The sequence below is a fragment of the Syngnathus scovelli genome, chromosome 7, assembly GCF_024217435.2.
Source record: "Syngnathus scovelli strain Florida chromosome 7, RoL_Ssco_1.2, whole genome shotgun sequence".
Classification (NCBI taxonomy): domain Eukaryota; kingdom Metazoa; phylum Chordata; class Actinopteri; order Syngnathiformes; family Syngnathidae; genus Syngnathus; species Syngnathus scovelli.
The window spans coordinates 4,394,890-4,409,055 of record NC_090853.1 but is presented as its reverse complement, the minus strand read 5'-3'; the positions used below and the strand labels follow the sequence as shown (position 1 = coordinate 4,409,055).

Here is a 14,166-nt window from a genome sequence, read left to right as displayed (position 1 = left end):
AGTGAAGCCGACCTAGCTTGACGCAAATCTTATTACTAATTCAGCACGAATGGCAATTTTTAGAATTCTTGTGTCACCAGTGTGTGTGGATTGACACCCCAAAAATGTCCCGATAACGCCCGTGTCCGAATGTGTGTCGTGAGGACATTCCACCCACGCTGATTCAAACATAACCTCCTTGGTGGAGGTCAATGCTTTTTGGGATGCTACGCTAGTGCCCGCTTTGGGAAAACAAAGCAGGAGACAATGAGCCCCGTTAGAGCCTCCTTGCCTCTGCTCGGGGGCGAAACATGTGCTTGAAAACCACCATTGTTGCCTTGTGTTTGTATCTATCGACAGCTGAAAGGATGGCGGTGATTAATGACTCGGGGCCGCCGTGCGAGGACCTGGGCCGCTCGGGGGTGCGCGGAAGCGCCGCCCACCCGCCAGCTGTAAGGGCTCTTCAACTGCTCCGGGGGTTCGCTTGCTAATTTTATTGTTTTGAAAACCATTCCTTGATGCTATGCAAGGGAGGGAAGGAGGAGATTTCTAAAGTTTCAAGAATGTACCTCAGTGAGCATTGTTTTTGTTCCCAAAAGAGTATCGGTCACCACTTTAGCAATACGTTGATGTGATGAGGGGAAACTGGGAAGTTCAAATTGTGAGCTGGAATCCCTTTTTGCTGTTGTTGTACTTGATGTGTTTATTATTTGGCAGGATTGTGAATTAAAACTTATTAAACGCCTTAATTGTCATCAAAATGGCAAATTTGGCAGAAGTGTGTTGTGAAATGTCATCCGATAATGTGGCTCATTAGCCTAGCTTAATTTGTCAACGTCTTGTTCCAAGCGAAATGTAAACAAACTAAGCACGGCACCAAACTTAAAAAGTTGCCCCCTTTATTTTGTTTTTCGAACAGACGCTCTGAGAGGAAGCCATCTCGGTTGACTGGTTTTTGTTGACACGAGCCGAGCGGAGAGGCGCCACCGCCATGGAAGTGAAGGAACGCCGACCGTACCGCTCGCTGACCACGGCTCGGCAGGAGCCCCCCGAGCGGCGCTACACCAGCTCGTCGGCCGACAGCGAGGATGGCAAAACCCACCCCAGGTCGTACAGCTCCACTGAGACCCTCAAGGCCTTCGACCACGACGCCCGCGTGGCCTACGGCAACCGCGTCAAGGAGCTGGTGCACCACGAGGTGGACGAGTTTGGCCGGCCAGGTGGGATTTTAGCTGCTAGCTTAGCATCAACTTTCAGCTCAGTTTGTATTCTGAAACTAAGATGTAGGGTTGAACAAAATGGCCGGATTATGGAGAACACTTTTCATTTCTTCTTAATGCGATAGGAGATTTGAGAACGTTATGAAATCCTGCTAACATGCCAGTGTTGTATCGAGGACAAATGGCAATGAATTCCACCCAAGCGACGTTTTTATCATTTACAGTCTGCTCAGGAGCTCCCCTGTGAAATGGATGATTTTTTTTATTTTTCCCCAACCCCGCAGTCAACTTTACTGCATGCAGGTTGTTAAAAAATGGAAGAGACATGTTCTCGAGAGGCTTTGATTAGTCGCCTAGCAACGAGTTAAATGCTACATATGCAGTCATAAGATCACAACCGTGCCTGATTAAAAGACACGCACGTCTCAAGGTTAGAACGTAGCCGTCATACTTTATGCTAAACGACGCGCTCGCCGTCATATGTCATCAGCCCCCACGTTTTGCCGCAGGTGCCGACTTCTCCCTACGAGAGCTGGGCTTCGGCGACGGCCACCACGCGGCAACCTACCGGGGCGAGCTGGGCATGCCGCACCGCGAATACTCTGTCAGCATGGGCTCGGACGCCGACACGGAGACGGACGGCGCCGTGTCGCCGGAGCACGCCGTCCGGTTGTGGGGCCGCGCCGGCAACCCCAAGTCAGGCCGGAGCTCGTGCCTCTCCAGCAGGGCCAACTCCAATTTGACTCTAACCGACACGGAACATGAAAACACGGAAAACGGTGAGTACCATGATGAGTTGATGTTTGGGTTTGCTCGCCATGAGAAACTTTTACTCAAAGACCATTTCAAATAGAGCTGTGAGAAAAATCACCAAATTTATTCCCCCCTTTGCTATGAGGTCTTGAGTCTCACCATGAATCAGCGTCATGTTTACCTCTTCGTATTAGCTCGCCAAGTGTCTCGCGCTTCCTGTTTTGTGCGTCCCTAACCCCCAAATATGAGGTGGCAGATTTGCAACGGAATTCTCTGGACACCTCAGCGGCAGAGAACTAAGCTCATGTAGCGCCCGTCGGCGAGATTCTAATTACCCCGACGCAGCCTCGCGGAGCAGCTCGTAAATGGTTTTACATTTATATCAGCCGATGTATTTTCTAAGTGACAGAAATGTCCGCAGGAGGGAGAATCCATTTGAGTGGCTGACTCGGGCGAGGCGAGCGTGTGCGGGCTTCCACATTGTGCCTCCGTTGTACATAATTCAAGAGAAGCTCCCGGCACGGCGGCGCTCGGCTTGCGGCGTCACGAACGCGGCGTGTCGGAGACTCGCATCGTCATTCTAAGCAGCCTTTTTACTCTTCTGGCTCCGGCAGGACAAAAAAAGCACTTGAGTCGGGGCATTTAATTCGACCGAGCCCGATAAGAAACAATTTGTATATGGCGAGTTAATTAAAATCCATCAAATAAGGCGTGCGTCTCGTGTGCGCTCCAGTGTCTTTAAACCAACAAACCATTTACTCGGCTTCTTAATGTATTCCAGCCGGCGGGCATCCACCCCCGCCGAGCGCCCCTCATCCCCGATCCCCCTTTTCACATGCGACTCGCTTGACCCTTGGCTTAATGCATGCAAATAAGCAAGCGCCGACTGTTGATGAATACACGAGACGTTTGCTCTGTCCTTTATTCATTAATCAGCATCTAGCTAGCTATAGCCAACAGAAAAATCAATCTGGGGAAAAAGAGGCCAATTCCTTGTGTGTTTTCCATGTATGTGCAAGTGTGTGTGTGTGTGTTTGCCATCATGGCTCTTTTCCCGAGAGAGCCCCGTGAGGACACTTGGAGCAGCCAGCGCCTGTTGAGTCATAGCGAGGCCCTGCGGAGGCAGAACATCAAGGCGGGCGTCTTACTGTAACTTAAAAGAGCCGCCGTTGGCTTTGTTAGCCGTGACCCACATGCACGGCGCACTCGCAGCCTCGGCCCGTCGCTATCGACTCTTTGCCCCTTTTCCATCCCACGGCACCCACCCGCAGCTGATAACATATGGGTCGGATTTGTCATTGCTATGCTGGAATAAAAGTTTCTTGAGGTCCGAAAATGTATCGATGGGAAAATGAAGCTTCAAGTTTGCTTCATGAACCAGTTGTGTTTTTGAGTCCTCTAGATGGCACTCTGATTTTCTTAAACAATAGTGCCGTCTAGAGGATTCATAAAATACTGGTTCATGAAGCAAATTTGAAGCTTCGTTTTCCCATCACTCGTCAGGGAGGTAGTTGGTCACTTTGTATAGTCATTTGTTTAGTCAGGTAAATTGTTGGTTAGCTGGCTAGTCAGGTTTTATTTGTTCAATTAGTTGTGTTCAAAGTGTGCAGTGACTGAGTGACACTGCTTTTTTGTTGTCTGGTTTAGCTCGTTTAGCTAGTAGCTACATGCTGCAATTCATTGTGCCCTTCTCAAAGGTAATTGCTCCTGAGTCTGGAGTCTTGCGGGTGATCTTCATCAAGCCTTTAGGCGTCGTTCCAGGCTACCCCAACCCAAAAATAACAACGCTTGGAGGATCTGCGTTTACGTGGTTCCACAGCCTCTCGGCTACGCGGTTATCTCTTTCAACACAACTTTCTGCTCACAAATTACCAAACAAGTTCTTGAAGAATGCTACTTTCATCCACATCACACGTATCGGGCCGCCATTTTCTCGGGTGGACAGCGCCAGCCTGACTTCATGCATCCATTATTGTATAAATGCTAAACCAAGCTGCATATAAACAATTATTTGGCTAGTTTGGTGACTTAGCTAGTTTAGATTTGTTGCGATTGTAAGTTTATTAGTCACTTTGTTAGTCATTTATTTAGCCAATTTGTCAATCAGTGTCTTTGGTGATTTAGACCAGCCTTATTTTTGCTCCCTCCACTCTTTAGTAGCGTAATCTGCTTTTTAAGCAACAGCACACGTGTTAACAGATAAAGACATCAAAAAACGTACATGTTAACTCGCTAGCAGAACTGGCCTTGAAATAAACATGTCTCATCATTTATTTATTGGAATAACATGCCTAAAAATAAGCCCGTCTGATCACGTCAGCGTTCCGTAGGAGTGCCGTGCGGCGCTCTGAGCCGACACATCACGAGAGGCTTGCATCCTGGCTGGTCCGCGAGCATTATCGAGCGCTCGAGTAAAGTAGGTAATCCCAGGTCGCCCTTGCAGCAACAGACCTTCTTCTCCTTCTTATTACAAGCCTGTGTAGCATCAATCTGATTCTCTCGCAGAATCCAATTAGCACATTATGCTGCTTTAATTGATACATGATGAGCTTCATTTGTTTCATTAGACAGCATGTTTTTTTTAGCAGTAAAAACAAAAGAAATGCTTTAATGTGACAGCCATTGATGTGTTGGGGGAAGAAAAAACCATTTTGTCGCAAGCTAACTTCATGGTGACAACACGCTAATGCTAATATGTGTTCCTCAACACCATTTTAGATGGAATGGAAATAAAAGAATAGGAAATCAATGGAAGCGGCTGAAATAGCGATTCGACGTTAATTACATTTGTCATCAGTCACGCAAAACAGGCCAATTCACTCGTGCCTCATTAGCCATCTTATGAAAAAAGTGTCCGGAATGAATCCAAACTCTTTAACCCTCTAACAAGAATGAAAGATGGACTTTATTATTTGGATACAAATTGTTTGGTCTCTGGTAAGCATCCCAACCTATTAAGTGTGACTTTTAAGTAAATGATTTGAGAGCTGCCTATTTATAAAATGTGCACACAGGAGGGACTTGGCGCAAGAACCGGCCGGCCGGGTGAAACACTACATCAAAGCCACAACAGTGAGCACACTTTTGTTGGACGCACAGGTTAGCTTCTGGAAATAGAATTGGCCCTCGTCGTCATGGTTACTCAGCAATTAGGTGGCAGCATTACTTGCACGACGAGACTTTTATTTATTTAGTCGGCTAGTCGCTTAGGCTAATTGATTCGTTGGTTTTTCTGGTAGTCCAAATTTATTCAGCTTCGTCATTTGGTTAGTCGAGTCGTAGCTAGCTGGTTAGCTGGTCACTTCTTTGGTTAGTTGGTACATTCTAATTCTCCATTCTGGGATGGGGCGGGTTGCGTAACATGTCTGGAAAAAAAATCTAAATCCTCGCCCTCTTTCACCTCCCCTCGTATATTTGATTGTGTGCTGAAAGAGTCGCTAAAGCGTTGATCTGCTCGCCAGGTTGAGATCTTTAAGAGCAGCACGGCGGGGGGATAAGTCGCAGAATCCCGGCAGGCAAAAAGAAAGCCTCTCACACTGATTGGAATTTGCATCAGTAGCGACGGATGGCCAAGCCCGGGGAACAGTTTGATTTCTTTATTTTTATTGCCGCAATATTAAGATAACAAGAAATCATTTTTCATTGAAACACGGAAAATAGCGTCAGGGCTGTTTCCAGCTGGCTTGCTTTTATTGTCCCTCAAAACATATTAAATATTAACCAACCAAGCCTTTCTGCATCTTTTCATACTTTTTAATGCACTATCACTTTGTGGTCGCTATAAAAATTGTTTTATGCAAGCTCGGTGTTTTGGTAATTGAAGTCAACACACACACACACAAATTGAGATCAGCGTGGAAACAATACGAGCGTACATATATTGCATATATTGAGTTCTTCTATAAATGTGGGACAACGTGAGGGGATTCTTTTTTTGCTTGATCGCCACCGCCTGCAGCGTCTCGACTATTGATCTCAGCCTCAGCTCGTAATTCTCAACGTGTTACGTGATATCGCTGATGACGAGTCATATCTGATGTCAGCGTTTGGAGCTTCGTCAGCCCGGCGGTGTGTTTCAAAAGGCAAATGTGCTGCTTCTAAATGATCATATTGTTTGATAGGGAGGGAAAATCCAAATCATCCCGTCTTATGTAGAAAAAAGTAAGACAAAGTGAAGATCTCCAAAAAGATCCAGTGGGCAATTTTTTCCTCCTTGTGGGGTTGTTTATGCTTTCTTTTTTTTTTCCTGTTGTTTTTTCTTGGGCCCAGATCACGGCGGCTTACAGTGCAGAGCTTCTCCGGATCATTTGCAGGCTAATTTGCAAGCTTTTCAAGGCCCTGGTGGACAATTTGGGGTTGTTATCAGCGCGGCCGCACACCCGCCGCCTGCCAGTTTGTCGGATCGTCATAACGGGCATCGCCGCATTTGGGGCGCCGGGGGGGCTTGCCCCTCCCCGCTCCCCACCCCAATGTGGGACGTGCGAGAGGGGATGAGCGGCCTAATCCTGATGCTCTTTTCCTAAAACCCACACAAGATCCAGCTAATTATCCCCATTTGTGATTATATTTATGTGGCTTTGAGAAGATGCAATACACACTTTTCCTGCTCGAGGCAAGATAGCGACGCTAGCCCTAATCATCGGACCACCGCAAAGATTCTTTTTTTTCTTATTTTAGACTTCAAAATGAATTTGTCCCATTTTCATACAGTCAAATCTTATTTTGTGTTTCTACTGATAGTCGTTTGAAGGTTTAAGAGGACCGCCGCAGCGATGCTAATTTTGTTAGCCGCTCCGCGTGTTTTGCATTGCGCCCTCCAATTAGACTAGCAGTTGTTTGTTTGTAAGGCAAAGTTGTGTTGTCTTACGCACAACAAGCAATTCTCTTTGTTTGGGAAAAGATCTTAAAGCAAAAACTCTTTTTGGGAACAATTGTTTTTATTCTGTTAATTGACTTTGCTAACGTACATTTTTGCTCACATCGTGGGCCAAGGTGCCGTTCACGTTTCCATGAACCCGAACGACCCTTTGTGTAAGCCTGCTCGCTAACGATCCTTTTCATTATTTGACTTGATTAAGTACAAGCAGAGCCCAATTTGCCATCTCTACATTAGGTCCAATATTCCGATATTACAAACGCCTGTTTCTGTCCAAATTGTTGGCGATTCATTAAATCACAGACAAGTGCTAATTGATGAAGTAGCAGCGCTACGAGACCTTCACTCTCATTGGTGGTCACGTTTAATTGAGTTTTAGGTCAGGTTGGAACAAAAAAAAAAAGATCCGGGGTGTCACTTTTTATCAAGCGTTGAATAACAAGCAAGAAATCAAAACGTGTTATACATACATCCATGCAGTACATAGTGTAAATTGTGAAGTTGTGCGGTTGCTATGGTGATACGGTTACGTCCTTTAAAAGGAAAGATTTCTCAGATATGATACTAGGTTTGTGTCGCACTTCAGTCTGGAAGTAACTGAAATGACCGTGTCAACGTTTGCATCGCCAGGAAGAGCACACTGCTTGTTATTCCCAAACGCCTTCGATCTCGGGGTCACGCTTAATTGCCGTGTGTTTTTAATTGTATTCCGTCGCCCCGTAATAGATTGGCTCGTCTTTGTCCAGTCGATAGCGCTCGATTTCACCTTAAGATGCGAGAACTTCTTAACCTCCCGCCCGCCTCGTACTCCCTCTTGTGATGAGACACTCGATTCTTAGCAAATATGAAGAGTCGCTTCGCCAAGGGTGAAATGCATTGGCGGGCTGCCCGCTCGTTAGTTATTCATGCACACGCCGCAGCGCCATTAATATCCAGCATCGACTCCAACGACACCTGATTTCAGCCGGCGTGCCAAATGACAAAATGATCGCAAAGCTTGATGATTCAGGATGAAACATGCTTCTACTTAGAAGTAATACAGCTCTTTGTTTTTACATCATTACCGTTACAATCAATCAAACATGTATGCCTAAATATTTGTTTAAAAATACATGAAAATACACAAATAGATAAAAAAATAAGCTAAAATTATTAAAAATACAGCGCAAAAATACCTCACCAAAAAAAGCAAAACATTTGAAAATAATACAAATACATGAAAATACACAAATAGATAAATAATAAGCTAAAATGATTAAAAATACAGCGCAAAAATAGCCCACCAAAAAAAGCAAAACATTTGAAAATAATACAAATACATGAAAATACACAAATAGATAAAAAATAAGCTAAAATGATTAAAAATACAGCGCAAAAATACCTCACCAAAAAAAGCAAAACATTTGAAAATAATACAAATACATGAAAATACACAAATAGATAAATAATAAGCTAAAATGATTAAAAATACAGCGCAAAAATAGCCCACCAAAAAAAGCAAAACATTTGAAAATAATACAAATACATGAAAATACACAAATAGATAAAAAATAAGCTAAAATGATTAAAAATACAGCGCAAAAATACCTCACCAAAAAAAGCAAAACATTTGAAAATAATACAAATACATGAAAATACACAAATAGATAAATAATAAGCTAAAATGATTAAAAATACAGCGCAAAAATACCTCACCAAAAAAAGCAAAACATTTGAAAATAATACAAATATTTTAGACAAAATGAAACAAATAAAAAAAGATGAAAAACAGTGACTCAATCAACTAGTTTAATTATGAAAGAAATACAACAGATATAAATACTGAAAAAAATAATGCCCTTTTTCTTTTCCTGTTTGTCTTTTTGCATGGCAAAAGACAACTGCAATACTATTTTGAGAGACGCTTCATCCGGTTGTAACCATAATTATTGCATCATCCCTAATAAGGACCCCTGATCAATTCATCTAATAATAAAGCAGTTTATAAGAATGAAAGAAAATGTTAATGACCACTGTTCGGTGTCTTCCAACGCAGCTTTATTGCTGCTTTGGCCTTAATAAAGGCTCATTTACTGTACCCCGCAGGCGCCCACATTTCTATTCATTGCCACACAGGGAATTAGTCATTGGAAAATTGGATTACCTCTTTTTCTTTCTTTTAATTTGTGCTCTGGCATACCTCTTCTCTATTCCTCTTAGTATCGCCAGGTTGAATTCGCATTTGCACTTTTATCACAGGAAAAGTGCCCAGAAAAAAAAAAAAAAAAAATGCACAATCAGCGTCTCCTCCGTTTGGTGATTTATTCGCTCGTAAATGAGCCACCTTCTCGTATGTAGGAGCGTTTAAAACAAACAAAAAAAAACAACGTGGCTCAGGTTTACGCCAGTGTGCTGTGAATTAAGTACGGCCAGGATTTGGCAGCGCTGCCGACGTCTCGCTCGGCGCCCGATGTTTTACATTCTGCAGACGTGCAAACAAACTGTTTGCACAAAGTGACTGAAATGGAAAAGCAGGCAGGGCATGAATAGCACTTTGAGGAAGGTGCGCTTAAAAAAAAACAAAAAAGAAAGAAAAAATCAAAAGGCGGCCATCTCATTCTCAAGGAACCATGGGATAAAGGCAGGCTCAGCAGCCAGGGGCTTCTTTGTTCTGTGGGGTCCTAATGAGTGGCCCGAAATGTCTCTCACACAGCAAAAGTAAACTTTTGTCTTCTTTGAACCCCCCATCTTCATTACTGATGACACGGTGGTGGGCGGGTTAAGTGGACCATTCTGGTCCATTATTTCTTCATGTCATTGTGTTTGTTCGCCAGAGGAGACAGTAAAAAGCTGATAATTATGCTCAATCACCATTGTTTATTTTCCTTCCCTTAGGCTACGGCTAAGGGTAATAATGCTAACACAGATAACGTTTCCGAGGCAGATAAGGCTGCTGAGTTCAGGATGCTAAGAATTAACAAGATTGCTCAAGTGGCTAAGACAGCTATGGTCGATGAAACTCATCAAGGCAAATAAGAATGCTAACACATCTTAGATTAGGCTAATAAGATAGCCAAGGATGCTATGACAGTTTAGGTGGCTAAAGTGACCCAAGCCGCTATGGTTGGCTAAGCAGCTTAGCTAGCTAAAACATCTAAGGCCGCTAAAGGTTGCTACGATTAATTCTTGGAAAGGTTAGGCGAGCTCCTCATCTGTCTACCCAGCTTGAGTTTTCTCGTTTTAAGATTTCCGACAGCTAAAGATGCTAGGTACGCTAAACCAAGAATCGGCAGCATAGGCGAAAAAATATCAAGGTAGCCAAAAGAGCACACGTGTATACAGGCCCACACGCATGTTAGTTCCGGGCACTTGTGTCGGCCAGGAGATGCTTAAAATAGTCGTCGCACGCCTTCAGGCTGAGGTGAGCGCACAACAGTGTGTTCACTTTTCATCCTTGAACAATGACGGCCCCTGCCAGGAGGCTTGAATAGGGCATCATGGGGGGTAGGGAGAGGGTGAGATACATGGCGTGGGGGGGGGGGGGGGGTAATGATGCCACACTACATCAACGCTAATGATTCCGCGGACAAGCCCGCTAACGACCAGGAAGAAGCTAATGGAAAATGTTTGTTTAGTGACTCAGAGCATGGAGAAACATTTAAAAAGAAACAAATGTAGAAAAAATAGAAGTACAAATATCAGCCAAAAATGAATAATGTTAACTTAAACCAAAAGATTATTTTCATATTATTAAATTAATACAATTTATATAAAATTTTATAAAATCGTTTAAAGAAATTAATGGAAATGTACCCAAAATTTATAATAATACTTCGTTCGAAATTTCTAGAGCAGGTATTTGTAAAAAGCGAGTTCTCATAGTTGTTTGTCACAGTAAAGTGCAAACAGATGGCGTCCTTCAGATGGATGGTGGGATGCACCGTCCCTCCGGTTGGGAGGATGACAGTGGACTGGATGGATGGCCGTGACAGAGGCCAGCATGATGAAAAGGAGATCCGATATCTCATAAGCCCTTCTCCCCCCTTTTTTTCCTGTCTTCACTAGCGCATTCGTAGTTAATGCTCAAACTGTGAATAACGTTAAAAGTAGCTTAAAATAATATTAAATGTACTTTTCAGGAATGAAATACTGAAATTGACATGGAAAAGAGTAAACAGCTCAAATTAATTTGACAAAAAAAAATACAAATAAAACAATGCAAATGCATTGCACCCAATATTGACAAAAAATACAAAATTGTGCTTTTGGAACCACTGCTGCCACCTGCTGACTTGCAGACACCATTAATTCGCGCTTGTTTGTCACGAGAGATGACTAAAAACGACACAACGACATTTGTAACATGTTCAAACAGTGGTGTGTCTGGCGAGTCCGTTAACGAGCTCGTGTTAGCTTCCCGGTCCGGCGCAAAGCATTCCTCCCGCCCGCCATAATTTGCCCGACACTCGGAGTCTGAGTAATGGACACCGGCTTTTAAGTGGCGATAACGACGTTGCAGGTCGGCCCTAAATGGAACCGTGCCGTCTTGTGTGGTCGTGTTCTTTCATTACAAGGCAAATATCGTTTCCATTTCCTGTGCCGTGTCTATAAAAAGACCATTTGTGTCCCACCGTGCCGTACATTAGCGCCATTCTTTTTTACTATTGATTTGAAAGGAGGCTAGGAGCGCAGTCCAAGACATCCCCCCCACCCCCACCAGCCCCTCCCCATCATATTTTTCCCGAGCTGGCTCACGTATGGCTTTCTTTGCCAGTCCTCGTCTTTGTTTGTTTTGGCAGTTTAAGCCACCAAATGGAATCTATTCAAGTGCAACTCTTATTTCAATTGGCATCACCCGCAAGTTCATTGTTCTCAAAATGGAGTGGCGGCGTATTATATAAAGTATAAAGTCTGACTTTATTTTTCCACAACAACAAAAGGTGTATTGTTTGGAGAATACGTGCATTATATGTGGTTCTATTCATTTGATAATAAATACGTGGTTTCAGGAAACCAAGGGGAGTTTTAAAAATTATGACTTTCTTCTGCTGTTAAACTTCGACTTTGATATCATATTGTGACTTTATGTTGGGGAAAACACAACTTTATTGTCGTAAGACTTTTTACTGAGAGAACATAAATCTTTGTCATGATGATATTTTTATTTAACAAAAATAGGCAACTGTGACTTATAAAGGGTACGCAGTGTTTGTTTCATCGATAGCATACTGTAATTTGTTGTGCTAAAAGGCTTAATAAAAATAAGTGTAACTGAGAACAAATATTGTCGGGGCCAAACTTTTATAGGCCTCTAAGCAGACTTTTATGTTTATATATTTAATGTATTAAAAAAAGAAAAGCCCTCCCGCTTCTTGGCAGCCACAGAGTTTGCTTCTGCCGCCCGCCAGCTCTTATGGGGTCCCCAGACCCAAAGAGTTCACAACCCCCTAAGACTGCTAAAAAGCGAAATGGAGACAAAAATAATAAGTCCCAGAGTCGCACCTAAACTCTATTGTGGCGTGTCATCTTGGAATGAAAAGAAAACAGATGATGATGATGATGACGACGCTGCTCGGTGCAATTGCAGAGCCATTAGGCTCCCAATTAAGCCGCCGCTTGGGCAACAGTACCTTCATGTAGCTCCCATTATGAGAACATTAATTCTATTTGCTGGAAGAGGTGTATTTAATGGAACAATCATTACTCATTTTTCTTTCTCTCTCTTTGACTAGTCAAACCCAAAAAATGAAAAGAAAAAAAACAATCGAGAGGTTTTGTTTCGAATTATTTGCTTGTGTGTCGCTTTTATTGTGTAAATATTACCTGACAAAAGATCAGTGGGACCTAGTAAGGTATAGCTAAGCATAGTATCGCTGAATCTCAGAGGTGCTAATATCGCTAAGGTTTTAGAGACGGCTAAAGATGCTGAAGTAGAGGTTGCTAACGTAGCCGAAGCAGAGGTTGCTAACGTAGCTGAAGCAGCTTATTAGCCCAAGATTGCTAATAATGCTTTAGACTGCTCAACCAAATTGTGCGTTTAGTGTTTCATTTGTTTTTGTAAATAAAAAATAACTAAATAAAAAATATAATAAATAAATCGAATCATAAAAATAAAATTGCGTGCCACTTGAAGTGTGCTGAAGAATACGTGCGTGTTATTTTGCTTTTCCATTTAATTGGCACATAGGTCAACTTAAGTTTCCGCCCAAGGCGTCGGGAACTTGTGCTGGCACAAATGATGCATCAATCAATATGTTTGGAAAAACAAAGTTAATGAGTAGGACATGTTGTATCACAACAACTTGTAGTCGTGTCGGTCGAGTGTCCACTACATGCTGATACGATGCTCGGAAAAATAAAGTATATCATTGAAGTTAGTCCGTAAGTGCATAAAGAAAAAATAGTTTTCAACGATCGACTCAAAATTGGGTGTACAGCTATCAAAACAAGATGCACATAAATGTGTTAGGGGCCTTTGAAATATTTGTTTGAAGCAGCTACTGTTGGCTCATATTTTCGATGAATCGGTTAAAATTGATAAGCTAAGGAAGCTGTAGACGCTTTCTTCTCACTTTGATTGTTGGCTTTAAAGAATCCGCGAGCGCCATTTCACTGTTGTGTGGTGCTCTTTAAGTCTTCGTGTGTGCTGACAACTGGGCGAAATTCGTATTTTTCAAAGCGAGCTTACCCATTTATGTACGTCACATTACCAGAAGCATTAAAAGCTGCTTTTAATCAAAGTATTTAATTAAAAAAAAGAAGTAAACACTGAAAATTAATGCCTTAATGCATTTTTTAATGAAAATGTTTTTATTTAATTGGACTTTTTGTGTGTTTTGTTATTTGTTGACATGACGTAGCAACACTCTTGCTTTCTGCTGCTAATGAGACCCGTAATGAGTCGCTCTGTTGGGATTGTTGCGCTTAACGTCGTGCTTTTATTAGCTATCACCAGCTAGCATGTTGGTCCTCCTAACTAACGAACCCGCTAATGCATTTGCTTCAAACCTTTAATGCACCACGCGTTTGCTTGTTGCTCGCCGGAGCTGTCAGGAGCTAATCGGTCCACTTGATGCTAAGTGAAGGTCTGATGGATTGGAGCGATGGCGAGCGAAAGGCGGCCGCCGACCCTTTTCAGGGGTCACTCACAAGCTGAAACGCTGCCTGGATTGCTTCAGCATTGAGTAGCGGTCCTCAAACTGGGGTGCGCTAAAATCATTTGCGATAAATTAAGTTGTGTGTGATTTTGTAAATTAGCTCCGCTCTGTCGTTGTTAGCGGAAGCGGGTTAAGTTAGCTTGCGCGAGGTAACGTTTCACTGGCGTCTGGATTATTTTTAGAAACATTTCTCGCTTTAAAG

General features: G+C 42.9%; 1 protein-coding gene across 4 annotated transcripts in view; it reads left to right on the top strand.

Annotated features, from left to right (window-relative positions):
• tenm4 (teneurin transmembrane protein 4) overlaps window positions 1-14,166 on the top strand; it is a 142,044-nt gene that overhangs the window by 61,938 nt on the left and 65,940 nt on the right. For all 4 annotated transcript variants that reach the window (XM_049726851.2, XM_068651401.1, XM_068651402.1 and 1 more), the window contains 2 exons: window positions 899-1,199; window positions 1,709-1,978. In XM_049726851.2, the coding sequence (XP_049582808.1) occupies window positions 971-1,199; window positions 1,709-1,978 (499 nt within the window). In that variant the 5' untranslated portion in view covers window positions 899-970. The remainder of the gene's footprint in view (window positions 1-898; window positions 1,200-1,708; window positions 1,979-14,166) is intronic.